The 24973-nt window shown below is 44.6% G+C and overlaps 1 protein-coding gene and 1 long non-coding RNA gene across 3 annotated transcripts in view; one reads left to right on the top strand and one right to left on the bottom strand.

Moving 5' to 3' along the window:
* LOC122209090 (zinc finger protein 432-like) overlaps window positions 1-24973 on the bottom strand; it is a 51925-nt gene that overhangs the window by 12875 nt on the left and 14077 nt on the right. The window contains 4 exon segments of the mRNA XM_042920715.1: window positions 9717-11450; window positions 16788-16883; window positions 18256-18382; window positions 21609-21799. Coding sequence (XP_042776649.1) covers window positions 9717-11450; window positions 16788-16883; window positions 18256-18382; window positions 21609-21623 — 1972 coding nt within the window. The 5' untranslated portion in view covers window positions 21624-21799.
* On the top strand, window positions 1996-23813 carry LOC122209093. Of its 2 annotated transcripts, XR_006197441.1 has the most exons (5): window positions 1996-2224; window positions 8079-8115; window positions 8301-8396; window positions 22757-22882; window positions 23605-23813. It is a non-coding gene; the product is annotated as an uncharacterized LOC122209093 (long non-coding RNA). The 2 variants fall into 2 exon arrangements; XR_006197440.1 differs by lacking the exons at window positions 22757-22882; window positions 23605-23813 and adding an exon at window positions 11565-11604 and having other exon boundaries at window positions 2000-2224.

Raw genomic sequence — 24973 nt, forward strand, 5'->3', positions numbered from 1 at the left:
AAAATTAAAAAAAAAAAAAAAAAAAAAAAAAAAAAAAGTTTTTTTTAATAAGCATTAAAAATAATTTAAAAAAAACCCAGCACATCCTGTATAAGTTCATTTATATAAAACTTAAAGATATATAAACTAGCCTATAGTAATGAAAACTAGATGAGTGGTGGCTTGGGGACAGATGGGGAAGTATGAGAGGGGTAGATTAAAAAGGAGCATAAAGAAAATTTGGTGCTGAGGGGTGTGTTTATGATCTTCATGGTGGTGATACTTTCATGAGTATATATGTCAAAATACCAATCAATATGACTTTTTTTAAGTTTATTTATCTTGAGAGAGAGACAGACAGACAGAAAGGGGCAGAGAGAGAGGGAAAGAGAGAGAATCCCAGACGCCACTCTCAGTACCGGGCCCCATGTGGGGATCGAATGCACAAACCATGAGATCATGACCTGAGCCAAAATCAAGAATCAGTCGCTTAACTGACTGACCACTCAGGTGTCCCCCAATCAATATAACTTAAATATCTGTGGCTTACTGTAAGTCAATTTTGCCTCAATAAATCACTTGGGAAAAAGGGGAAAAACCTGGTGAGAATTATAATATAGACCAAAATTTAATGCCAATCAAAAAAGGTGGCAACAGAAGACTATACATACTTTATGATTCTGTTTATAAGAAATGTCCAGAAATTGCAAACTAATAGACCCAAGAAGATGATCAGTGGTTGTGCATGGCTGGGGGTAGGAGTGGAGAAGGAGTGGATAGAAGACCAAGAAAACTTTTCAGAGTGATGAAAATGCTTTAAAACTGGATTGTGCTCGGGGCGCCTGGGTGGCTCAGTCGGTTAAGCGTCCGACTTCAGCTCAGGTCACGATCTCACGGTCCGTGAGTTCGAGCCCCGCGTCGGGCTCTGGGCTGACAGCTCAGAGCCTGGAGCCTGTTTCAGATTCTGTGGCTCCCTCTCTCTGCCCCTCCCCCACTCATGCGCGCTCCCTCCCTCAAAGATAAATAAAGCTTTAAAAAATCTAAAATCTCCAAAAGTATAGTAAACTTAAATTTTTTAAATGTTTATTTATTTTTGAGAGAGAAAGCGCAAGCAGGGGAGAGGCAGAGAGAGAGAGGGAGACCCAGAATCCTAAGCAGGCTCCAGGCTCTAAGCTGTCAACACAGAGCCCGACGCAAGGCTCGAACCCACGAACGATGAGATCACGACCTGAACCGAAGTCCTACGCTTGACAGAATGAGCCACCCAGGAACCCCCTTAAAGGCAAGAACAAGAACTACATCTTTAACAGTAAATGTATCACTAGCTCATCCCGAACACACTGAATTTTGCGGAGACGGTGAGAAGAGTGGTGATGTGGGGAAGCAAAGTTTTTTCTTAGGTCCGTGAAGACCCTGAAGGAGTGAACTGGGTTTCGATTAACTGGGGAAATGCAGGCTTCAGGTCTGTTTACGGCATTCAGGGTTTGAGCCTGAACCTTCCGATTCTCCGAGGACCCTGGTCCTCCTCAAACACTGACAGCGCCCACCGTGCGTCTCGGCGAGTGAGTCGTCCATTAAACGCCATACTGAACCAACCCAGGCTTCTCTAACACGGAGCCCCACATTAACTCGCGAACCTGAACGAGACACGCGTTCACGGAAAAAAAAACCTTCCACCCGACTTCTCACGCACCGAGTCCCGTAAGCAGCGTGATCCACGTGGACCTCGAACCCTAACACTGTCGGCCTCTCGGTGGACCATTTCCTCAGACTCTTAATCACCGGTTCCCAAAGGCCCCATCACTACCCCGGATTCCTCAATGACTGCACCCAAATAAAATCCCAACGGCGGTCCTTCACACGCGCTCCCGTTTCACGGACGCCACAGGCGGCGAGCCAAGCCCAGAACCCGACTCACCTGAACCAGTACCCCTCCAAACGCCGCGGGTAGAGACGAAAGGCCGCCCACGTCCGAAGCTACTTCCTGGTCGGAAGCCCTTCTTCGCAGTACCCAGGGTCTCTGATACACAGGAACCAGCGAATCCCGCGAGGACCTGAGGGCGCTGAGGGATTTCGGGGCTCCGACGGCGGGCTCCGCTCTATGATGTCAGCGGCCACGCCCACCCCGGCGTTTCTAACGGGAGGGGCCAGAGCGGCTCTGCGAGGAGGCCAAAATCATTACTGGCCACCTCAGTGTTTTCACCGCCTCCGTGCGAGGGATGACCAACAAAGCGGTACTAAACAGGTGAGACTTCAGAGACCGGTGCTTACCTAAGGCCACCAGGCACATTTATCCGTCAGGGGAAGAAAGATGGCAGCGCCCTTATGCACGGCCGAGCGCCGACGTCAGACTGGAGCACCATGGGCGCGGCCATCTTAGAGAAAGGCAGGTGTCCGTATGGCTGAGATGGGCTTGTGCCCCGACAGACGGCGGGGGGAAAAGGTTTGTAGAACCTGAGACGTCTTGGAGAAGCGGCGGTCACAGAGTTGACAAAAGCAGTGGTCACTTGACATCTTGGGTGTGGGGAGAGGGCGGTTGTGTTTAAGGAACACTGCCATTGAAGGGACAAAGCCAATAGGGCGGAGCTTCCTAATAGATGCTAATGTCCCCCCCGGGAGTAGATACTTAGCTACCTCTAGCGGGAAGGGATGAAGTGAAGGTGCAAACGAGTATGTTTCCTTCCAAAGATAGATGAAGGTGACCGTGGGACATTGCAGAATATGAAATTACGAGATGATACTTTGCACATTTCCCAAATTAAAAAAAAAAAAGCACACTTTAAAATTTTATTACTATTTAGGCGTGGGAGGTTTAATCTTAGAAGATGTTAAGTAGCTACTCCCTTTATTTTTTTTTTTTTTTAAGTTTCTTTAAATTTATTTTTGAGACAGGGAGAGACAGAGCATGAACAGGGGAGGGTCAGAGAGAGGGAGACACAGAATCTGAAACAGGCTCCAGGCTGTCAGCACAGAGCCCGACGCAGGGCTCGAACTCAGGGACCGCGAGATCGTGACCTGAGTTGAAGTCGTCCGTTTAACGGACTGAGCCACCCAGGCGCCCCTAGCTACTCCCTTTTTAGAAGGCAACTTGAATCAATTTAAAAATTTCTCTTTGACCTAGAAATTCTAATTGCAACAGTTTACTCGGTAAAAATGTTTCTTAATATTAACCACATTGGCTTTTGTAATTTAGAAGAAAAAAACTAAATGTACAGTAATACACAAATACTTTGGTAAATTGTGGAATATCCACTCAGAGAAACAGTATATAGAAATTGAAAAGAATATATGGTAGGGGCCTCTGGGTGGCTCAGTCGGCTAAGCCTCCGGCTCTCGATTTTAGCTCGGGTCATGATCTGAGGGTTCATGAGATGGGTTCATAAGACTTGAGCCCTGCATCAGACTCTGCATTAACCATGCGGAGCCTGCTTGGGATTCTCTCTCTCTCTCTCTCTCTCTCTCTGCCCCTCCTCTGCTTGTTCTCTCTCTCAAAATAAATAAGCTTAAAAAAGAGAAAAGAATATACTGCAACTGTCAGTTTAAATAAGGAAATATAACTTTTCTCAAGAAGAAAAAAACACGTCTGCTGGATAGTATAAATATTATGACCCCCGTTATGGGAACAGATCATAAATATTTGTCATTGGCTAAATATTTAGTTTGGATTACTTCAGGGTCTATACTTATGGGTAGTGAATGTCAGAAGTTTTCATATTCTTGCAGGCCTGGCTGGCTCAGTCCGTGGAGCGTGCCATTCACTCTTGATCTCTGGGTTGTGAGTGTGAGCCCCACGTTGGGTGTAGAAATGACTTAAAAAAAATAAAATCTTGGAAAAAAATAAAAGGTTCATTCTTGAGTCACTGAAGAGATATCATTTTTTTAAAAAGTTTTCACATTCCCAATTTTTGCAGTTTTCCATTAACATCTTTGTATCATGATTCTGTTACTTTAATATTATAAAAAGATGTCAATCTTAGAAAAGTTTTAGAATATTTAATGATGTAGATGTTTATAACATAGTAAATATAATAAAAAGCCTCATTTTTCTTTCATGAAAGACATACTTACATATGTTTGAAAATTTGGGAGAAGATACTGTTAACAATGCTAGACTCTCAGGTACAGTTATGGGTGATTTAAGATGTCTTCATTTGCTTATATATGTTTTCTAGTTTCTATACGTTTAGAACTTAGTGTTGGCATAATTTCTTAATAGTATTATATTCCCTTCAAGGATTAAATGGGCAGCCCCATTCACCTGGGATGTCAAGCTCTGAAAAGTGAGTTCAGCATCTGGTCCAGAGAGCTCAGGGCAGCCTGGGTAGCCTATTCTTGGACCCTGCCTTGATCAGTTTCCTTGCCATGGCAGGATGTGTAGATTCACAGAAGGATAAGAAGTAAAAGGGTTCTAAGCGCTTGCTTGCTAGAGCATTCATGCCTGTTTGTTTGTTTGTTTGTTTTTACTGTAGAGTGCCCAGAATCCATCCTGTTACAGAGTGGAGATGGTGACAGAACACTAATCCAGGATTTAGGGAAGAGATGTTAAAATTTAAGAACAGTTCACAAAGATCATTTTATAAATGCAGGGTCCCGGACCCCAATACTAGAGGTTCTGGTTTAGGAGGTCTGGAGTGTGACTCAAGGATTTGTATCTTTTTCAAGCTTTTCAGAGAATGCTGAGGCAGGAAGCCCAGAGAAAACACTTAGAAACTGATCTGGAGTGTTCCTGGCTTACAAATATGCTGGCTGGTTACCCTCAGTACACTTAGGTCTTGGTTCAAATTACATCTGCTCAGAACAGCCTTCCTTGAAAACCCTTATTAAAATAGTTCCTCCATTACAACTTATGTACTAAGCTTAATATTTCTTCATAGCACTTAGCAGAACTGACGTTGTATTATGTATTTATTTTACTCAGTCGCATTCACGACATGATATGTACCACAAAGGCCATGACTTTGCCTGTTTTGTTCATTTTGTTCATTGATGTGTCCCCAGCGACTACAGTGGTGCCTGGCACAGTGTAAATGCTCAAAAAATATATTTTTAGGGGCGCCTAGGTGACTCAGTCAGTTAAGCATCTGACTCTTGATTTAGGCTCAGGTCATGATCTCACAGTTCATGAGTTCAAGCCCCACGTTGGGGTCTGCACTGACAGCGTGGAGCTTGCTTGGGATTCTCTCTATCCCTCCCTCTCTGTCCTCTCCCCAACTCATGCATATATGCCCACACTCTCTCTCTCTCTCAAAATGAATAAACATTAAAAAAAAATTTATGTTTATTTTTTTATTTTTGAGAGAGAGAGAGAGAGAGAGACAGAGCATGAGTGGGGGAAGAGCAGAGAGAGAGACACACACAGAATCCGAAGTAGGCTCCAGGCTCTGAGCTGTCAGCACAGAGACCGACATGGGGCTTGAACCCACAAACTGTGCGATCATGACCTGAGGTGAAGTCGGACGCTTAACTGACAGAGCCACCCAGGCGCCCCCAAAATTTTTTTTAAATAAATGAATTACTCAACACTAAGTTGGTAATGAATTTTACCTTAACACTGCATGGCAAATGTCTTTTTTTCCCCACAAGTAGGATTTGTAAATTGGATTGCATATCCTTATTATATCAAGAGAAATAACTGACCAAAAAAGAGAGAACCAGAAAAAAGAGAGGACAAGAGCCCTTTTGCTATGAAAACTAACAATTTGTTGCCAGCAGATCTGCTCAAGAATTACTAAAGGAAGTTTTAACAAAAAGGAAATGACAGAAGGAAACATGAAACATCAGGAATGAAGAAAAGGGAACATATGGCCAACTAATTTTTGACCAAAGCAGGAAAGAATATCCAATGGAATAAAGCAGTCTCTTCAGCAAGTGGTGCTGGGAAAACTGGACAGCGACATGCAGAAGAATGAACCTGGACCGCTTCCTTACACCATACAAAAAAACAAACAAACAAACAAACAAAAAAACTCAAAATGGATGAAAAACCTGAATGTATGATAGGAAGCCATCAAAATCCTAGAGGAGAAAGCAGGCAAAAACCTCTTTGCCCTTGGCCACAGCAACTTCATACTCAACACATCTCCAGAGGCAAGAGAAACAAAAGCAAAAATGAACTATTGGGACCTCATCAAAATAAAAAGCTTCTGCACAGCAAAGGAAACAATCAGCAAAACTAAAAGGCAACCAACAGAAGGGAGAAGATATTTGCAAACAACATATCAGATAAAGGATTAGTATCTAAAATCTATAAAGAACTTACCAACTCAACACCTAAAAATAAATAATCCAGTGAAGAAATGGGCAAAAGACATGAATAGACACTTCTCCAAAGACGACATCCAGATGGCCAACCGACACATGAAAAAATGCTCCACATCACTCATCATCAGGGAAATACACATCAAAACCACCATGAGATACCACCTCTCACGCCAGTCAGAATGGCTCACATTAACAACTCAGGCAACGACAGATGTTGGAAGGACGTGGAGGAAGAGGATCTCTAAGAGGATCTCTTTTGCATTGTTGGTGGGAATGCAAACTGGTGAAGACACTCTGGAAAACAGGAAGGAGGTTCCTCAAAAAGTTAAAAATAGAACCACCCTACGACCCAGCAATTGCACTATTTATCCAAGGGATACAGATGTGCTGTTTTGAAGGAGCACATGCACCCCCATGTTTATAGCAGCTCTATCAACAATAGCCAGAGTATGGAAAGAGCCCAAATGTTCATCGATGGATGAATGGATAAAGAAGATGTGGTCTATAGATACAATGGAGTGTTACTCAGCAATCAAAAAGAATGGAATCTTGCCATTTGCAACTACGTGGATGGAACTGGAGAGTACTATGCTAAGCGAAATTAGTCAGAGAAAGACAAATATATGAGTTCATTCTTATGAGGAATTTAAGAGACAAAACAGATGAACATAAGGGAAGTAAAAATAATATAAAAACAGGGAGGGGGACAAAACATAAGACTCTTAAATACAGAGAACAAACAGAGGGTTGCTGGAGGGGTTATGGGAGGGGGGATGGGCTAAATGGGTAAAGGGGCATTAAAGAATCTACTGAAATCACTGTCGCACCATATGCTAAACAACTTGGATGTATATTAAACAATAAATAAATTAAAAAATAAAATAAAAATAAAAATATCAAAGTAAAAAAAGGAAAAGGTAAATGTATCATCAGACATGATAGGCTGTTCCCCTTTGAGTTTTTAAAATTATGTTCGATGGTTGAAAACAAAAGTAACAACTTTCCCTGATAATGGTTCTCAGCATATGTAGAAGTCCTAAGTAAGCATCACGTGCCGTTGGGAAAGCTAAGACCACCACTATGTGCTACATACACACACTGGATGGGATGTCTAGGATCCGACGTGACCGTGCCAAATGCTAGAAAAGACACAACTGGAGCATCCGTACACTGCTGGTAGGAATGTAAATTAGTATGGCTACTCAGGAAGAGTCTGGCTGTTTCTTATAAGGTTAAACACAAATTTAACATGGGTACTTATCCCAGAGAAATGAAAACTTACATTCACACGAAACTGGATTCATAGCATCTTTATTCATAACAGTGAAACACTAGAAACAACCCAAAGTCCATCAACACTGAACAGATAACCATGGTACATTCATCACAAAAGAACACTACTCGTAACAAAAAGCAAAACTATTTATATGCCCAACAAAGTGGATGGAACTTAAGGGTAATTTGCTGCATAAAATAAAGCCTGTCTTCAAAGGCTACACTGTATCATCCCATTTCAACAGCATCCTTGAAATGACAAAATCAGAGTGATGGAGGACTGGTCAGCGGTCGCCATGGGTCAGGGTTGTGGGGAGAGTGTGACTATAAGGGGCAGCACAAGGATGTTTCTTTGTGTTGGCACAATTCTGCTTCCTGCTTGTGGTGTGGTGGGATTTACAGAAATCTATATATGGGATAAAGTTTCTTAGAACTCTCCACTAAAAAACAAAACAAAACCTCACACAAATTAGTGCATGCTAAAACTAGTGAAAACCAAAAAAGGTCTATAGTTAACAGCATTGTACCAATGTTATTTTATTGGTTTTGATTATGTATTACAGTTATGTAAGATCACGTCACTGAAGAAGCTGAGTACAGGTAACTCAGGAACTTTGCATACTTTACACTTTCTTGTGAGTCTAAAATTATTTCAAAAAAATTTAGAAAAATCATATATAAGGTTATTTTTGTAAACTACTTAATGCTAACTTATAAACTTAGATAAATACATCCAAATGTTAAATTACATTTATAAATATATTCCTTTTTCTTTTGCCCAAAAGAGATGAATTTAGAGCCTCAGAAATGCAAGAATCAGATGACACATGTCGGGCACAGAACACCCCTGCCTTGTGTACAACATTAACATTTAATCAGCGGTGAGAACACCCTGCTTTAAAATTATGGAATCACTGAGAATGTGATTCAAGGTACCCTGCCCCAAAATGGACATCAGGTGTATTAAGTTTAGATTTGTGACAGAAAACTCAGGTATGCATCATTTTCATGAGGCTTCTTTTCTTCAGAATTTCTGGTATTTTGCTAGTTCCAACACATTTAGTGTGTTCATGAGTTTTACTTCTGCATGACTTCATGAGAAAGGATGAGGCAGAATGTATCACTAAAATCCTGCCATATTCACTGCCATTTTCCTTCAGCATGACTTTCAGACAACTATTGAGGTTTTACTTCTAGGCAACGATTTTTCCCACGATCATCAGTGTTGCTACTGTGTGTAAGTTCACTGGTGATCTGTTATGATCACTGATTAGACAGGACCTTTATTCCCATGAGGCTTTCCTGCTCTCTCCAGTCACAAGATTCATCTTACTGTATGCTTTTCAGATATATAATTACCTAAAAATGTTTCCTCAAGACGTTTCTACATTGAATGTGTCAGAGGTTTTGTCTACCTGTTTTGACTTACGGTGTGAGGTAACTGATCACTGAAGGCACTAGCACATTCTCTGCATCCATTAGATTTCACTCCTATCCAAATTCCCTACCTTCCCAAGGGTGAAAATTTAGCAACAGGCTAATTAATCTACACTGACTTTTTCAGGTATGCTGGGAGCACACTTGTGTTTAATGAGTTCACTGAACTATCACTGTTTGTCTCCTGCCTGAGTTCACTTGTATGTAATTTCAGATTCCCTGCAAAGGATTATGTATTTTGACTTACACATTTTTTGTGTGTATTTTTTTAGTGTCTATTTTTGAGAGAGAATGCAAGTGAGCCAAGGGCAGAGAGGGAGGGAGGGAGACAGAGGATCCGAAGCAGGCTCTGTGTTGAGAGCGCAGAGCCTGATGCACTGAGAGCACACAGCCTGATGTGGGGCTCACACTCACAAACCGTGAGATCACATGACCTGAGCCAAAGTTGGACGCTTAACCAACTGTGCCGCCCAGGCGTCCCCATTTCTTGTGTGTATCAACGAGGCTTGACAAATGAGAGAAATGTAATCCTCAGTTATTGAACACATCGAGTCTTTCTCTTCTATGAATTCTTTGATGTCCAATGGTGCTGACTTGGTGTCGGAAGACTTTCTCACACTCACCACATACATAGTTTGTCTCCTGCATAAATTCCCTGGGAGGTACCGAATAGGATTTTCCACAGTCGGTACAAATAAAGGAAGTCAATCCTGTGTGAAATCTCCAATGTGGCACAAGGCGTATTTTCCTCCTCAAGGTGTGACCGCGTTCATTGTGTCATTAGGGTTTGTTTCCATTATGAGTTCTCTGATGTACAATCAGATTTCTCTTTGAGGAGAAGCCTTTTCCACATTCACCGCATATAAAAGGTTTCTCTCCTGTATGAGTTCGCTGATGAACGATTAGACGGCTTTTCACCGTGAAGCCTTTCCCACATTCATTGCATGCATAAGGTTTCTCTCCAGTATGAATTTGCTGATGTAAAATGAGCTCGGTTTCCACAGCGAAGGCTTTACCACATTCGCTGCAGACGTAGGATTTCTCTCCTGTATGGATTTGTTGATGTACGAGGAGATAGCGTTTCATGGTGAAGCCTTTCCCACATTCACTGCACGTAAAGGGTTTCTCTCCAGTATGAGTTCGCTGGTGTACCACGAGATTGCTCTTAAAGGCAAAGCCTTTTCCACATTTATTGCATATATAGGGTTTCTCTCCAGTGTGAGTTCGCTGATGTAACATCAGTCCACTATTCACAATGAAACCTTTCCCACATTCACTGCATCTGTAAGGCTTCTCTCCAGTATGTGTTCGCTGATGTACGACCAGCCGACTCTTCAGGGGGAAGCCTTTCCCACATTCGCTGCAGACGTAGGGTTTCTCTCCAGTATGAGTTCGCTGGTGTATGATGAGCATGCTCTTCACAGTGAAGCCTTTTCCGCATTCACTGCATACGTAGGACTTCTCTACCGTGTGATTTCTCTGATGTACAATGAGATTACTCTTCCTGGGAAAGCCTTTTCCACATTCGTTGCATACATAGGGTTTCTCTCCGGTGTGAGTTCGCTGATGTTCAATCAGTCGACTCTTCATGGTGAAACCTTTCCCACATTCATTGCATAGATAGGGTTTCTCTCCTGTGTGATTTCGCTGATGTATGAGGACATAGTGCTTCGTGGTGAAGCCTTTCCCACATTCGCTGCAGATGTAGGGTTTCTCTCCTGTGTGAGTTCGCTGGTGTATGATGAGCATGCTCTTCCCAGTGAAGCCTTTCCCACATTCACTGCATACATAGCATTTCTCTCCAGTATGATTTCGCTGATGCACAATGAGATTACGCTTCCCTGGGAAACCTTTGCCACATTCGCTGCAAACATAGGGTTTCTCTCCGGTGTGAGTTCGCTGGTGTTCAATTAGACGGCTCTTCATGGTGAAGATTTTTCCACAATCATTGCATATAAAGGATTTCTCTCTTTTATGAATTCTCTGATGTTCGTTGAGCCTGGACTTTCTGGAGAAAACTTTTGCACAAATATTGCATCCATAAGGTTTCTCTCCTGTATGAACTCTGTGATGATCTGTCAGCTGAGACTTCTTAACGAAGGCTTTTCCACATTCACCACACACATGGGCTTTCTCTATTTCATGAGTTCTCTGATGCTTAGTGACTTGGGACTTGTTGCTGACGGGTCTTGTACTTACAGGGAATTTAACCGCAGAATGAAAATCTTCACGCTTATCATGCAGAAATGATTTCTCACTTCCGTTGACTTTTGTAGAGTTCCTAATTTCATAGATCTTGCTCTGGTTGGCTAAACTTAAATTTGATTTCAAAGTTTTTATATAGAACTCAAACATATGATTTTGCCTGAAAGGAAAATGACTTTTGCTTTGAGGGACGATACTTCCAAATGCATCGTGTTTGGGGTACAGTTCCATACCTTTCAGCATTCTTTCATCTTCCCAGTGACCCTGCAGGTGATTATCAACTTTGCCGGTTTCTAGAAAAGAAGAGAACAATGAATCCTTTCATAATCTCGTTTTGAATAAAACTTTATTTATTTTTTATTTTTTAGAGAGAAAGAGAGAATAAAACTTTATTTTTATTTTTTTAGAGAGAGTGACGGAGAGAGAGATCATCTCAAGCAGATTCCAGACTTGGAGCCCGATGTGGGGCTCAATCCCAAGATTCTGGGGATCACGACCCGAGCCAAAATCAAGAGTCGGACACTCAACTGACTGAGCCACCCGGGTGCCCCTGAATAAAACTTTAAGAAATTCTTTGGTGTTTCTTAAAAATGGCATTTTAGTGACAACAGTATAATACAGAATGCCATATATAAATGTTCCTTATGTCTTATACATTGATAAAAACACAATTATACAGGCAAACGAAAAGAAAAAAGCAGCAAGTGTACCAATAAGGTGACACCGTTGACAACGTATGTACATTTGGCTGCTTTCTAACCAGGAACTTGCAGAGATACTAAAACACAAGTCATTTTTGGCAGCAAATGACAAGGTCGGAGGGATACCATTCCACAGAACTTGGAAAGACATCAGGTCACAGGGGTAGAAGAGACTACTATCCAGAACGATGAGGGTTGTGTTTATTCACTCCAAGCCGTTTACTGAATGGCTCCTGTGTACAGGCACTTATGCTGGTGTTTGGAACATTTAAAATATGCCTCACTTTCACTGATCTTAAGCCTAGTTGGGGAAAACCAAATGAAGAAAAAAAAAGAAAGGAGTTGGATACTGTTAAATGTGATTAAAGGAGAAATGGACACTGGAAAGTAGAGAAAAACAGGACATACTTGCATAAGGAAAAGACAGTTAAATGATGAATTCAGCAGACAGTGGTTAGGAATCAGGGTGACCCTGCTAACTTTATGGCTTGAGCCACTGGGTAGGTAGAAACATGTCAAATGGAGATGAGATCCAGAAAGTGTTGGAAAAAGTCTGTGTTGCAAACATCGAGAGGATTATTAGGAATGTAGTATAGGGGCATCTGGGTGGCTCAGCTGTTTGAGCGTCCAACTCTTGGTTTTGGCTCAGGTCATGATCCCATGGTTCGTGGGATGGGGAGTCCTGCATCAGGTTCTGTGCTGCTTGGGGTTGTTTCTCTCCCTCTCTGCCCCTCCCCCCACACACGGTCTTTCTGTCTCTCTCTCTCAAAATAAATAAACTTAAAAAAATGTAGTATAGACATCAAGATCTGGTTGGGGGTATAAATAGAGATAGCAGTGTGGAAATAATACATACCTGTTATTCAAAAGAGGACCGGGTGAAACATTGGGAGGACACAGAGAATGAAAGATAACGAAGGTTTTAGATAGTCCAACGTTTAGTTTGCGGATTCTTTAAGTTCACTGAGAGAAACCAAATTCTGACTAGAGAGATCAGGGAAATATGCATACTAAGGTGTATATAGAAAAAATGCATTTGTTACCTAGCAAATAAGAAAGTAAGGCCTTCAGAATTTAACAAGAAAGGAAAGATACTCTTGCATTATAATCCTGTTTCTAAATATGCCTTTCTGTATAGACCACCATCCAACTAACTTCCCAAACATCAATCAGATTTAGTGGACCACAGTCCAACCTTGGTCCACCCGGCTCATATTATCCTATGTTCCAATCATACTGAATAGGCCACGCATGATTGGCAGGAAATCTTTATACAAAAAATACAAAACCAAGCACAGCCCCCCACCATGCTACCTCGATTACTCACCTATCAAACCCAGTCATCCTGGCAATAAACGTGTACATCATCATGAATACTCCCATTCATCCCTGTCCCCGCTGCTTCTCCTACAGACACCTTCTAATGCTGGCTTTCATCCAGCCAATTCCAGACCACTCTGAATAGTCAACCCCATGGCCTTGCCCATTTCCTATTTCATGCCTTCATTCCTAATTCATGGCAGCATCTTCTTAATTCAAAATGTACGTGTACCTTATACATATCATGCTGTCATTCCATTCTGATCGGACGGCCATGAGCTCTATTTCCTCTTTATTTCTAAATTAATCCCTTTATTGTTCGTGTTTAGAGTTACCTGCAGTGAAGATTTAACCTCACACAAAGAGAAGTCTGGCCCTTGCCCTTGGCTCCAGGGAAGTGATCTCTAGGCCCTTGGAATGTCCTACCTGACAGGAGTGTCTTTGTTTGCCTGGGGTCTTTGACCACTGGACATTCTAACAATGTGATTTACGATGGAGGCTTTGGGTCATGCCATATCAGTTCTAACCTTCAGACCCTCAGAGGAACTGGAGACTACAGGAATTAGCCTGATTTCTGGAGGGGCTAGAAACTAAAGTTCAGCCACATGGGCAATGTGGGATTGAGCCCCAGTAAAAACACCCAAAGGATCAAGTGAGGTCCCCTGGTTGGCAATACTCTGTTATTGTCACACACCGTGGCTGGGAGGAGGAAATGCTGCCCATGAGTCTGGAAGCACCATGTTCAGACACTTCCTGGACTCCATGTGACCCAAGAATTCCACTCCTTGATGTATACCCAAGAAAAATTAATGTTCATAGAATAATTCATAAAAGCCCCAAAAGTGGAAGAACCCAATGTCCATCAATGGATGAATAAGTAAATAAAATGTGGTATATCCATACAGTGGGAGTATTATTTGGCAATAAAAACGAATGAAGTGCTGACACATGTTAAAGCACAGGAGAACTTCAGAAACGTTAGGCTAAATGCAAGAAGCCAGACACAAAAGACCAAATATTTTATGATTATATGAAATATCCAGAACAGGCAAATCTGTAGATATAGAAAGTAGAGCAGGGGTTGCCTGGGGCTGGGGGCCTGGGAAGAAATGTTTCTTTTTATTCTTTATCTTATTTTTTTAAAGATTTTACTTAAAAAAATTTTTTTTTAATGTTTATTTATTTACGAGAGAGACAGAGTGTGAGCATGGGAGGGACAGAGACAGAGGGAGACGCAGAATCTGAAGCAGGCTCCAGGCTCCCAGCTGTCAGCACAGAGCCCAATGCGGGGCTTGAACTCATGAACCGTGAGATCATGATCTGAACTGAAGTCAGAAGCTTAGCAGACTGAGCCATCTAGGCACCCTTTTAATGTTTGTTTATTTTTCAGAGAGAGAGGGAGAGAGAGAGAGAGAGAGAGAGAGAGAGAGTGTGTGTGTGTGTGTGTGTGTGTGTGTGTGTGTGTGTGTGTGAATGGGGGAGGGGCAGAGAGAGAGGGAGACACAGGATCTAAAGCAGGCTCCAGGCTCTGAGCTGTCAGCACAGAGCCTGACGCAGGACTTGAACTCATGAACCATGAGATCATGACCTGAGCCGAAGTAGGCCACTTAACTGACTGAGCCACCCAGGCACTCCAAATTTTACTTTTAAAAAAAGATTTTTTTTTTTTGAGAGGGAGAGAGAGAGACAGACAGAGAGAGAATACGAGTCAGGGAAGCGCAGAGAGGGAGAGAGAGAATCCCAAGCAGGCTCCATGCTGTCAGCACAGAGCTCAATGCAGGGCTCGATATCACAAACCATGAGACCATGATCTGAGCTGAAATCAAGAGCCAGACGCTTAACCAACTGAGCCCCCCAGGCGCCCCAAAGATTTTACTTTTAAGTAATCTCTATAACCCTGAGATCAAGAGTTGCATACTCTCGTAACTGAGCCAGTAGCCAGGTGCCCTAGAAATGTTTCTTTTTAAAGTGATAGGGGCGCCTGGGTGGCTCAGTCGGTTGGGCGGCCGACTTCGGCTCAGGTCACGATCTCACAGTCCGTGAGTTCGAGCCCCGCGTCGGGCTCTGTGCTGACGGCTCAGAGCCTGGAGCCTGTTTCAGATTCTATGTCTCCCTCTCTCTGACCCTACCCTGTTCATGCTCTGTCTCTCCCTGTCTCAAAAATAAATAAAACATTAAAAAAAAAATTTTTTTTTAAATAAAAAAAATAAAGTGATAAAAATATTTCAAAAAAGGAGCCCTAGAAATGTTTCCCTTTTTTTTTTAACTTTCCTTTTTTAAATTTATTATGAGAGAGAGATAGAGAGCAAGCGGGAGAGGGGCAGACAGACAGAGGGAGACAGAATCCCAAGCAGGCTCCATGCGGGGCTTGAACTTAATGAACCGTGAGATCATGACCTGAGCCAAAATCAAGAGTCAGACACTTAACCGAATGAGCCACCCAGGTGGCCCAGAAATGTTTCTTTTTAAAGTGATTAAAATCTTTCAAAATCGGGGATAGTTACATAACTGTGTTAATGTGATACAAAGCACTCAATTGTATGCGTTAAGTTGGCAAATTGTAGACTATGTGAATTATCTTAAAACTGCTTACAAAAAAAGAATATGAAAAACAAATGATTTAGAGAAATTAGTACAATGGGAAGACTTACGATGAACCAAAGGAAAATCAGAAATATCAACCATAGGAAGGAAGCCACAGAAGCAAACACAGCTGATTTAGGCTAGACCTGATGATGTAAAACCATCTTTTCCAGTGAAACAGTCAACAGAAACTTTTCTAGTGACACAGTCAACAGAAACAGCAGAGATCTTTAAGACAAGAATGCCACAGTTAAAAGCATGGGCAGGGTAAGGTGTGCAGTACTAAGACAGAATAATGTTAAAATGGGATCAAGAGGGATTTTTTGTGTGGAGGGCAGAGGACTCCTATTCCTCATGCAGGGACTCGGAAATCTTAGGCAGGTAAAATACCTAGAACTGAATTCACACTAGACAACAAGTAGGGAGGTATCGATTTGGAGTCTCAACCAGACAACAGAAAGAGCTTAATCCATGAGCCAGAAGAGAAATCTCAAGTATTAGGAATATAGCAGAGAAAATGGAAAGGATCTGAAGACCTTCGAGGTGGGGGAAGAGCTAGGAAGCGGACCAGGGAAGAGACCAGGTTACTGTGGAGACACAACATACAGGGTGGAGTTGGCTGTTGGGAGGGAAATCAGCATTTCCGGAGGGGCCGGAAAGTGCAACCGTCGGAAACAGTGTGAAGTCACACATTTCTCTTTGGACTCAGCCCCCAGGGGGGTAATTTCACAGCCAGGGTGGGAGGAACAGGGACACCCACTCTGATGGGGCACAAAGAAGGGGGTCAGCTACAGAATCCATGGAAGAACACTAGGCTAAAGCAACACAAATTAAGGTGTAAAATGAAAAAAAGCAAGGATCAGGTATCAGAAGAGGAAAAAAAGACTTCTACTTCCTTCTAAAGACCTGGAGGAAAAGCTCTCCCATGGCGGGGAGATGCATGGAGTCCTCAAGCACCCGGCCAGCCTCCTCTTCCCGGCTGGAGGGGGACTTCCTCAGTGACCCAGCTAGCTGGCTCCCACTCACCTGGACTGGTTCCACTGCGGACTTCCTCTTCTATCGCCCACGGTTCTTCTCCTCGTTCCAGCTTGGCGAGCACGTCTGGTTTGCTGGCTTGATGCCCTGCCCGTGGGAGAGACAGGACACTTGGAGATGGGCTGGGGTGTGTCGGGATGGGAGGACGCTACACGTGAGGGGCTGACAGTTTTCGAATCTGCATGGCAGGGGTTCTTCTCTTGGGAGAGGGCACTTGTGATGCTGTGATATTATAATATATATTTAGTCTTTGTACAGGCTCCCGGCACAGAGCTCGTAAGGCCCTTGTAATTTCCTGAGTGGCAGCTGTGATGGGAACATCTGTTCCAGGATTTGTTCTAAGTCCCAATTCCTGACACAGGAACTTCTAAGGCCCTTGGACTCTCCAGAGTGAAGGGTGTCTTTTGTGAACTAATGACTGGTCACAGGGGCACCGATCTAGCTTTAGCCTGGGGGCTGTCTGCCAGAAACACCCACGAGTGATTAGGAGGTTGGGACCTTCAGCTCCAACCCCCTCCCCCGGCCACTGTAGACTGAGTTAATCACCAGTGGCTAATGATCTCAGTAGTTATGTCTACATAATGAAATCTCCATAAGAAGTCCCAAAAAACCAGGCTGGGAGAGCTTTCAGGCTGATGAACACACTGGGGTGCTAGGAGGGTGGCTTACCTGGACAGGTCATAGAAGGTCCACACCCCTCCCCCCATACTTTCCCTTCTACCTTTCTTCCTTTTGGCTGCTCCTGAATTTTATCCTTTATAATAAAATGGTAATCTTTTTTAACGTTCATTTATTTATTTTGAGAGAGAGAGCACAAGCAGGGGAGGGGCAGAGAGAGAAAATCCCAAGCAGGCTCTGCGCTGTCAGCACAGAGCCCAATGTAGGGCTCAACCTCACGAACCGCGAGATCATGACCCAAACTGAAACCAAGAGTCAGACACCTGACCGACTGAGCCACCCAGGTGCCCCCATAAAATGGTAATCCTAAGTAAAGTGCTTTCCTCAGCTCTTCGACCTGTTCCGGCAAATTAGCAGACCAGAAACGGGGTTGCAGGAATGCCTAATTTATAGCTGGACTGAAGCGTGGGTACACTGGGTACCCAATACTTGCAACTGGCCTCCAAAGTGAGGGCAGTCCTGCGGTACTAAACCCTTAAACCTGTGGAGTCTGACGCCAACTCTGGGTAGTGTCAGAACTGAAATGGATTGCAGGACACCCAGCTGCTACCTGAAGAGCTGGAGGCCTGGTTGTCGGTGCGGAAAAACCCCACGCGCTTGGCATCATTTGTGTTGCTAATAAAAACAGCTCATAATACGTTAGACCCTTTTAGCATGTGCCAGAGGTGGTCCTGGGAATCAGCCATTCAGAACAGTGCAGGGACCCTGAAGTGTAAGCAGCTGAGAAAGGAAAGGCCACCGACCGGGCACCTTCTGAGGGACACAGGGAAACTGTCCTCACCCACTGACACCAGGTTCCTGAAGTTCTCCAGCATCACATCTCGATACAGGTCCTTCTGGGCGGGGGCCAGGAGCCGCCACTCCTCCCGGGAGAAGTCCACAGCCACGTCCTCCAGTGTCAGTGATTCCTGTAATAACAAAGCCCTGTTTAATATGAAAGGTTCGCTTTTACTGGTTAATGAGGAATATAAAGGAAGCTGCCCTGCTAATAGTAACTATGACGCTGAGACCAGTTCTGAAGTGTAGGTGGTGTTTTTGTGTGTTTTTTAAGCCCTTCTCTGACACCAGCTGGATGGCCTACAACTGAACTCAATTCTGACACTACCTACCTGGAGACGGCGTCACATTTCACAGGTTAAGGGGTCAGTCCCACAAGACGGCCCCTGCCCCTGCTTCAGACACCAATCCAAGTCTGTGTTGTCACCCGTGCTCTAACAAACTACAGAGTGGAGGTTCCAGTGACCCCCCCCCTCCTTGGGTTTGATTGATTTGGGTTTGATTAAGCAGCTCAGAGAACTCAGTTTACTTAACCGCGTACTAGTTTATTATATATGATAAAGGATACAGATTTCATCCAGATGAAAGAGACGAACAGGGCGAGGTCCGAGGGGAGGGGCACGTCACCCCCTCAGCACCCACGTCCACTAAGCTTGGAGCTCTCCAAACCACACACCTTTGGGATTTTATGGAGGCTCCATCACAGGCATGGGGGGTCATGAACTCCATTTCCAGCCCCTCTCTCCTCTCTGGATAATGGGGATACAGCTGAAAATTCCACACTTCTGATCACGGTTTGGCCTTTCTGCAGACCAGCCCCCATGCAGGAGCCCACCCAGAATCACACCATTAGAACAAGAGCTGCTCTGGGGCGCCCGGGTGGCTCAGTCGGTTAAGCGTCCGACTTCGGCTCAGGTCACGATCTCACAGTTCGTGGGTTCGAGCCCCGCGTCGGGCTCTGTGCTGACAGCTTGGAGCCTGGAGCCTGCTTCCAATTCTGTGTCTCCCTCTCTCTCTGCCCCTTCCCTGCTCATGCTCTGTCTCTCTCGGTCTCAAAAATAAATAAACATTTAAAAAAATTAAATAAAAAGTTTATTAAGAACAAGAGCTGCTCCTATCACCCAGGACATTCCAAGGGATTTAGGAACTCTGTCACAGATGAGATCGAAGACCAAATATTGGACCGAAAGACGCCTCTAGTGCTCTTTTCACTTAAGGAATTACAAGGATATTAGGGGGCGCCTGGGTGGCTCACTAGTCAGTTAAGCGGCTGACTTCGGCTTGATCTCACGGTTCGTGGGTTCGAGCCCCAGATTGCAATTATGCAAGTTGATAATGTGCTATTATTAAGCATTGGCGAAGATTTTAGGCATAGACGATCCACATATCACTTAGAAGGTACCCGCTAAATGCTTTACACAGTTTTACTCATTGAGTATGACTACAGACCAATGGAATTTTGTATAGTTAATATTCATCAATCCATTGCAGTCATTATCTTTAGATGCCTGGATTAAGAACAGATTATGTTCTTTGGAGTATGGTTCCACCGACACACAAAATGTCATGACAGGTGTGTTTACATACACAGATGTACATAAATCCAGTTACATTTGTAAGTGGGCCACGTGCACAGATGCACACACAGGTCCAGGGACAGCAGGAGCACACCACACATCTGTTAAAGCGGTATGAAGGAATGAGGAAAGAGGACATGAAAAGAGAATGTACTTTTTTGCTTTTAAGTTTTATTTATTTACTTTGAGAGACAGCATGAACAGGGGAGGGGCAGAGAGAGGGAGAGAGAGAATCCCAAGCAGGCTCCATGCCATCAGTGCGGAGCCTGACATGGGGCTTGAACTCACAAACTGTGAGATCACGACCTGAGCCGAGATCAAGAATCAGATGCTTAACCGACTGAGCCACCCAGGTGCCCCGATTTTTTTTTTCTTTAAAAGGTACTCGTAAGCAATTTGTATAGTTACAGGAAACAAAAGCACTAAAAAGAAGAGTAGGTAAAAACTGGATCTAAAAACGGGAAAGGGGGGCGCCTGGGTGGCTCAGTCGGTTAAGCGTCCGACTTCAGCTCAGGTCGTGATCTCGCGGTCCGTGAGTTTGAGCCCTGCGTCGGGCTCTGTGCCGACAGCTCAGAGCCTGGAGCCTGCTTCGGATTCTGTGTCTCCCTCTCTCTGACCCTCCCCCGTTCATGCTCTGTCTCTCTCTGTCTCAAAAATAAAGGTTAAAACAATTTAAACAGGAAAGGATTCTTCATTTTCTGAGATAACACAAAGCTGTAAAGCAAACACCCTAGAACCCAGTAATTCAAGCCCTTACTAGACAAAATTTTGTGCAACTATCTAATGCCAAATCTGTACTTGAATGCCAGTACAGGCACCTGTTCCTAGAGCCTTACTTTGGTCCCCTGAAAAAACCGTGTTCACTGAATTTGCTTGGTTTATCCCCTCAAGAGTCTCTGTAGAACTCTATAATAAACAGCAGGAGGGAGTCAGCTGCTGCCTTCATTAGAAGGTTAGTGTTCTAGGGCGCCTCAGTGGCTCAGTTGGTTAAGTGTCCGACTCGTGATCTCTGCTCAGGTCGTAAACTCACAGTTTGTGAGTTCGAGCCCCATACACTGCACTGATGGCACACAGCCTGTTTGAGATTGTCTCTCTGCCCCTCCCACGCTTGTAGTCTCTCTCTCTCTCAAAATAAATAAACTTAAAAAAAAAAAAAAAGGTGACTGCTGAAAACACTGTCTACCCCATCACCTCTAAGAAGAATATAAAATTTTTCCTGAGTCCTCAGTGCCATGAAATATTGACATCCCCTGAGGAACCTTTCTGCTTTCTCCTCTCAGTCACTGCATATCATGTAACTTAGCATGATTCTCTTGTCGTTGTCACACATATTAGATGCAGCGTGTCAGCTGATGTAACCCAGAGGATCCTTTAGTTACATATTATGTTCCAACGCTGGTCATTTACCAGGAATCACATTAACACTATATTCTTGATTCTACTTTGCCATGATGTTGGAGGTAGAGTCAAAGTTTATTTCTCTCTAGATACTGAACGGACTTTAAAAAAAAATTAAGTTATTTATTTTGAGACACAAAGAGAGAACGTGAGCAGGGGAGAAGCAGAGAGAGAGGGAGAAAAGGAGAATCCCACACAGGCTCTGCACTGTTAATGCGGAGCCCGATGCAGGGCTTGAACTCACCAACTGTGAGATCGTGACCTGAGCCGAAATCAAGAGTCAGACGCTTAACCAACTGAGCCGCTCAGGCTCTATATTTTCACAAGCCTCTATAAATTCACCAGGGAATAAAGAAGAGAATTAAAAAAAGACAAAAATCACCTGGGCATTGATCATTTTCTTCTGTTTTGAGAAATGGCCAACAACTGGGATATTCTGTCTTTGTCTCTTCCGGATATGCCCCAAATTTCTAGTTAGAAATCTAGTAGCCAGTCAAAAGTGCTCCAGAAATGACACTGTCTAGGTCGTGGAACCTCCTCTTTCTTCATTCGTTTCTTGTCTCTTGTCAGGACCTGTAGGCCGAAGAGCAAAATTACTTTCAGTGTTACATCCTCTCTTGCTGTGTACTCGCCTTGACACATGGTCCCCAGTATTTGTGTCTATTTGGTTCCCCAGGAATCATGACTTAGGCATAAGACCCTGAAGTAGCAGGTAATGGGAAGTGGCAAAGGAGAATCGGAACAGAACTCTGCCTCAGTGGCAAGTAATTTTCAGATCAATTTTAGAAATGAGGCCATATGGACAGCGAGGAACAGTGAATTTTTCCTTTAAACTATGTTGCTCTATCTCTTTATTTACCCTATGTACATACACTTCAATATGCAGAACAATGAGCACACCAAAAAAAAAAAAAAAGAGAGAGAGAGACAATATGAGCTATAGAATCAAAGTTTTAAAAACACCTCAACAAATTAAAAATTAAAAGACAACTCAAAAGTATAAATACTGAGCAGCGCCTGGGTGGCTCAGTCCGTTAAGTGTCCGATGTGGTCTCAGGTCATGATCTCTCAGTTCATGGGTTCGAGCCCCACATTGGGCTCTGTGCTAACAGCTTGGAGCCTGGAGCCTGCTTCGGATTCTGTGTCTCCCTCTTTCTCTGCTCCTTCCCCTCTCACACTCTCACACTCTGTCTCTCTCTCTAAAAAACCAAACATTTAAAAATTTTAAAAATAAATACTGGGAAAATAGCAGACTTTACATAATATATAACCTGAAAGGAAATATCCAAGACAACACACAGTAAAATTACAGAAGGATAAACACAGAATCTTAAATAGAAGGCTAATAAAAACAAAAGGCTAATTAATTTTAAATCTGCTGAATCGTTTCTCTCTCCCAAAACTTTCATTTCTGCGGATTCAAAGGGACGGGATGATGTGGAGAGCCAAAAGAGATTAGAAAATTATATGGAGGAGGGACTTGGACCTGAAGCTTTTAAGGAATGTTAACATTCAACACGTCTGTTCCAGCAGCCGGTCTGAGCCCAACGCACGAACCAGCCGGGGCCCCTGAGCCTCCAAGCCTGCTGTCACAGGATCCTGCACAAAAGACAGGCCACGACCCCACCGAATCAATACCAAAACTGGATCAGCTACGTATGTACACTGACCTCCCTTAATGGTTCCTCAATCACTGAGCTCCAAATTATTGCAGAACCAGAGCCAAACGCCGCCTTCTGTGACAAACACCACCCCACCAGCTGTCAATCACCTACAGGCCGAGTGACCTGCGAAGACCCTAAACCCTGACCTCAGGACTCTCGGTAGTTGATCTGTTGAGATCTTTAATCACTGACCAGCACAGCCCCCCCAGGATTGACCCCAAAGACATCTCGATTACAGACATTCAATACAGACTCCTCCGTGCTCACCTCCAAAAACACACCCGCCCTACGCTACCTTCACCGACTTAGGGGAGCACCAACTTACCTAGAGGCCGACAGGCCGCCCCTCTCCCCGCCTTTTCTACAAATAGACCCACACAAGGACTTGAGTCTCTCCTGAACCTGCAGCGACCTCTTCAGGGCCTAACTTACTTCCCTAAACTTCCTTCGCTCTAGTTCCCTCGCCCGGCCTCCTCTCCCGGGAACACCTGACGAGGGTCAGCGGCGTTTCTGGCGCGTTTCTATGGAGAACGGAATACGGGTTTCCGGCTCCTCCTTATGAGGTCATAAGTCCGCGCGGCCGTCGCCTCGGCGCCCCGGGGGCCGCCATCTTTGAATACCCGCCGTACGGAAACCTGGGCAGCGGTGTGTTTGCGCAGTGAGGCGGCGGTGAAAGAACGCCGCGGAAACCCTCGCCCTTTCTCGCCCCTCCAGGCCTCACAGGAAAATGGGGAGATGTTCAGAGGCTCCCGCTCACGCGAAGCAGACGTGATATGGCGGTAACCTTTGAAGGGACAGAGGACCCTTAGTTGTAGGAGACGCGGAACGGCGCCGAGTTGACCAAAGCCGGAGCCCTTCCCCATCTAAGGGGCGCGGCTCCTCCGGCCGTGAGGTCTCCGCTCGGTGGGAAATTAAAATAACCTCTGGGCACCTCGGTCTCGATTCTCATTGCGGAAAGGCTCAGCGGCCGTGTAAAAGCTCCAGCAGGCTTGCCAAGAAAGCGGGCGGCGCGCTGCGACCGGAGAGGGCCGGGGCAGGTGCCCGCCGGCTGGGAGGGAGCCGCGCGGCCGGGAGCTCGGCGAGGGTGCCGGGGAGACCACGGTTTGGAAAAGTGAGATGGGGTGGGGCATGCGGCGGTCGCCAAGAGAGCTGAAGCCACGGTCGTTGTGAGCCTCTTGCCAGCCTCATCCCATCCATGTCCCTTACACATCCCAGGCAGCCACTTCTGTCACTCAAGATTAGGGGCGCCTGGGTGGCTCTGTCGGTTAAGCGTGGGACTTTGGCTCAGGTCACGATCTCACGGTTCGTGGGCTCCAGCCGGCGATCGGGCTCTGTTTCCCTCTCTTTCCCTGCCCGTCCCCCACTCGTGCTCTCTCAAAAGTAAATACATGTTAATTTAAAAAAATTTATAAAGGGGCGCCTGGGTGGCACAGTCGGTTGAGCGTCCGACTCTTGGTTTCGGCTCAGGCCATGATCTCACTGGTTCGTGGGTTCCAGCCCCGCATCGGGCTCTGTGCTGACAGTGCGGAGCCTGTCGCTCCCTCTCTCTGCACCCCCGCCCCCGCCAAAGTAAATAAATAAACTTAAAAAAAAATTATAAAGATTAGTCTGCAACATATTCATGAAATTAGTTGCGTATGTACTCCTTTTTCTAGCTTCTTGAACACAGCATAATTGCCTTGGGGTTGTTTCCAGTGTTTTGGATATTGCAGCTGGAACTGCTGTGAATATTCACGTGCAGGAAATAAAATGAGCACAAAAAACAGATTGACCACAGCCCTGTGCATCTTCACCAAGACGTGTTTGCCAGCCTTTTGCAGGCCTGCTACCCGTTTCCAGCCTGCTCTCGCTCATATTCTCCTCTCCACCCCGCACCGCCTCCCCGCCCCCACTCCCGCCAATGCCAGTTGCTGAGCTTAGAAGTCTCCCTCACCCCGAGGAACCAGACACCTCAAGAACACAGGCTGTGTTCACCTGTTTGCCCCCGCTATGTTAAAACCCGTAGGCTATTATAATTTTCAGAATGCACCTGATAAAGTCATGTAACCACAGGTCAAAGCAAAAGACAGTTCCATCTTCATAC

This window comes from Panthera leo, chromosome E2, assembly GCF_018350215.1.
Source record: "Panthera leo isolate Ple1 chromosome E2, P.leo_Ple1_pat1.1, whole genome shotgun sequence".
Taxonomy (NCBI): Eukaryota; Metazoa; Chordata; class Mammalia; order Carnivora; family Felidae; genus Panthera; species Panthera leo.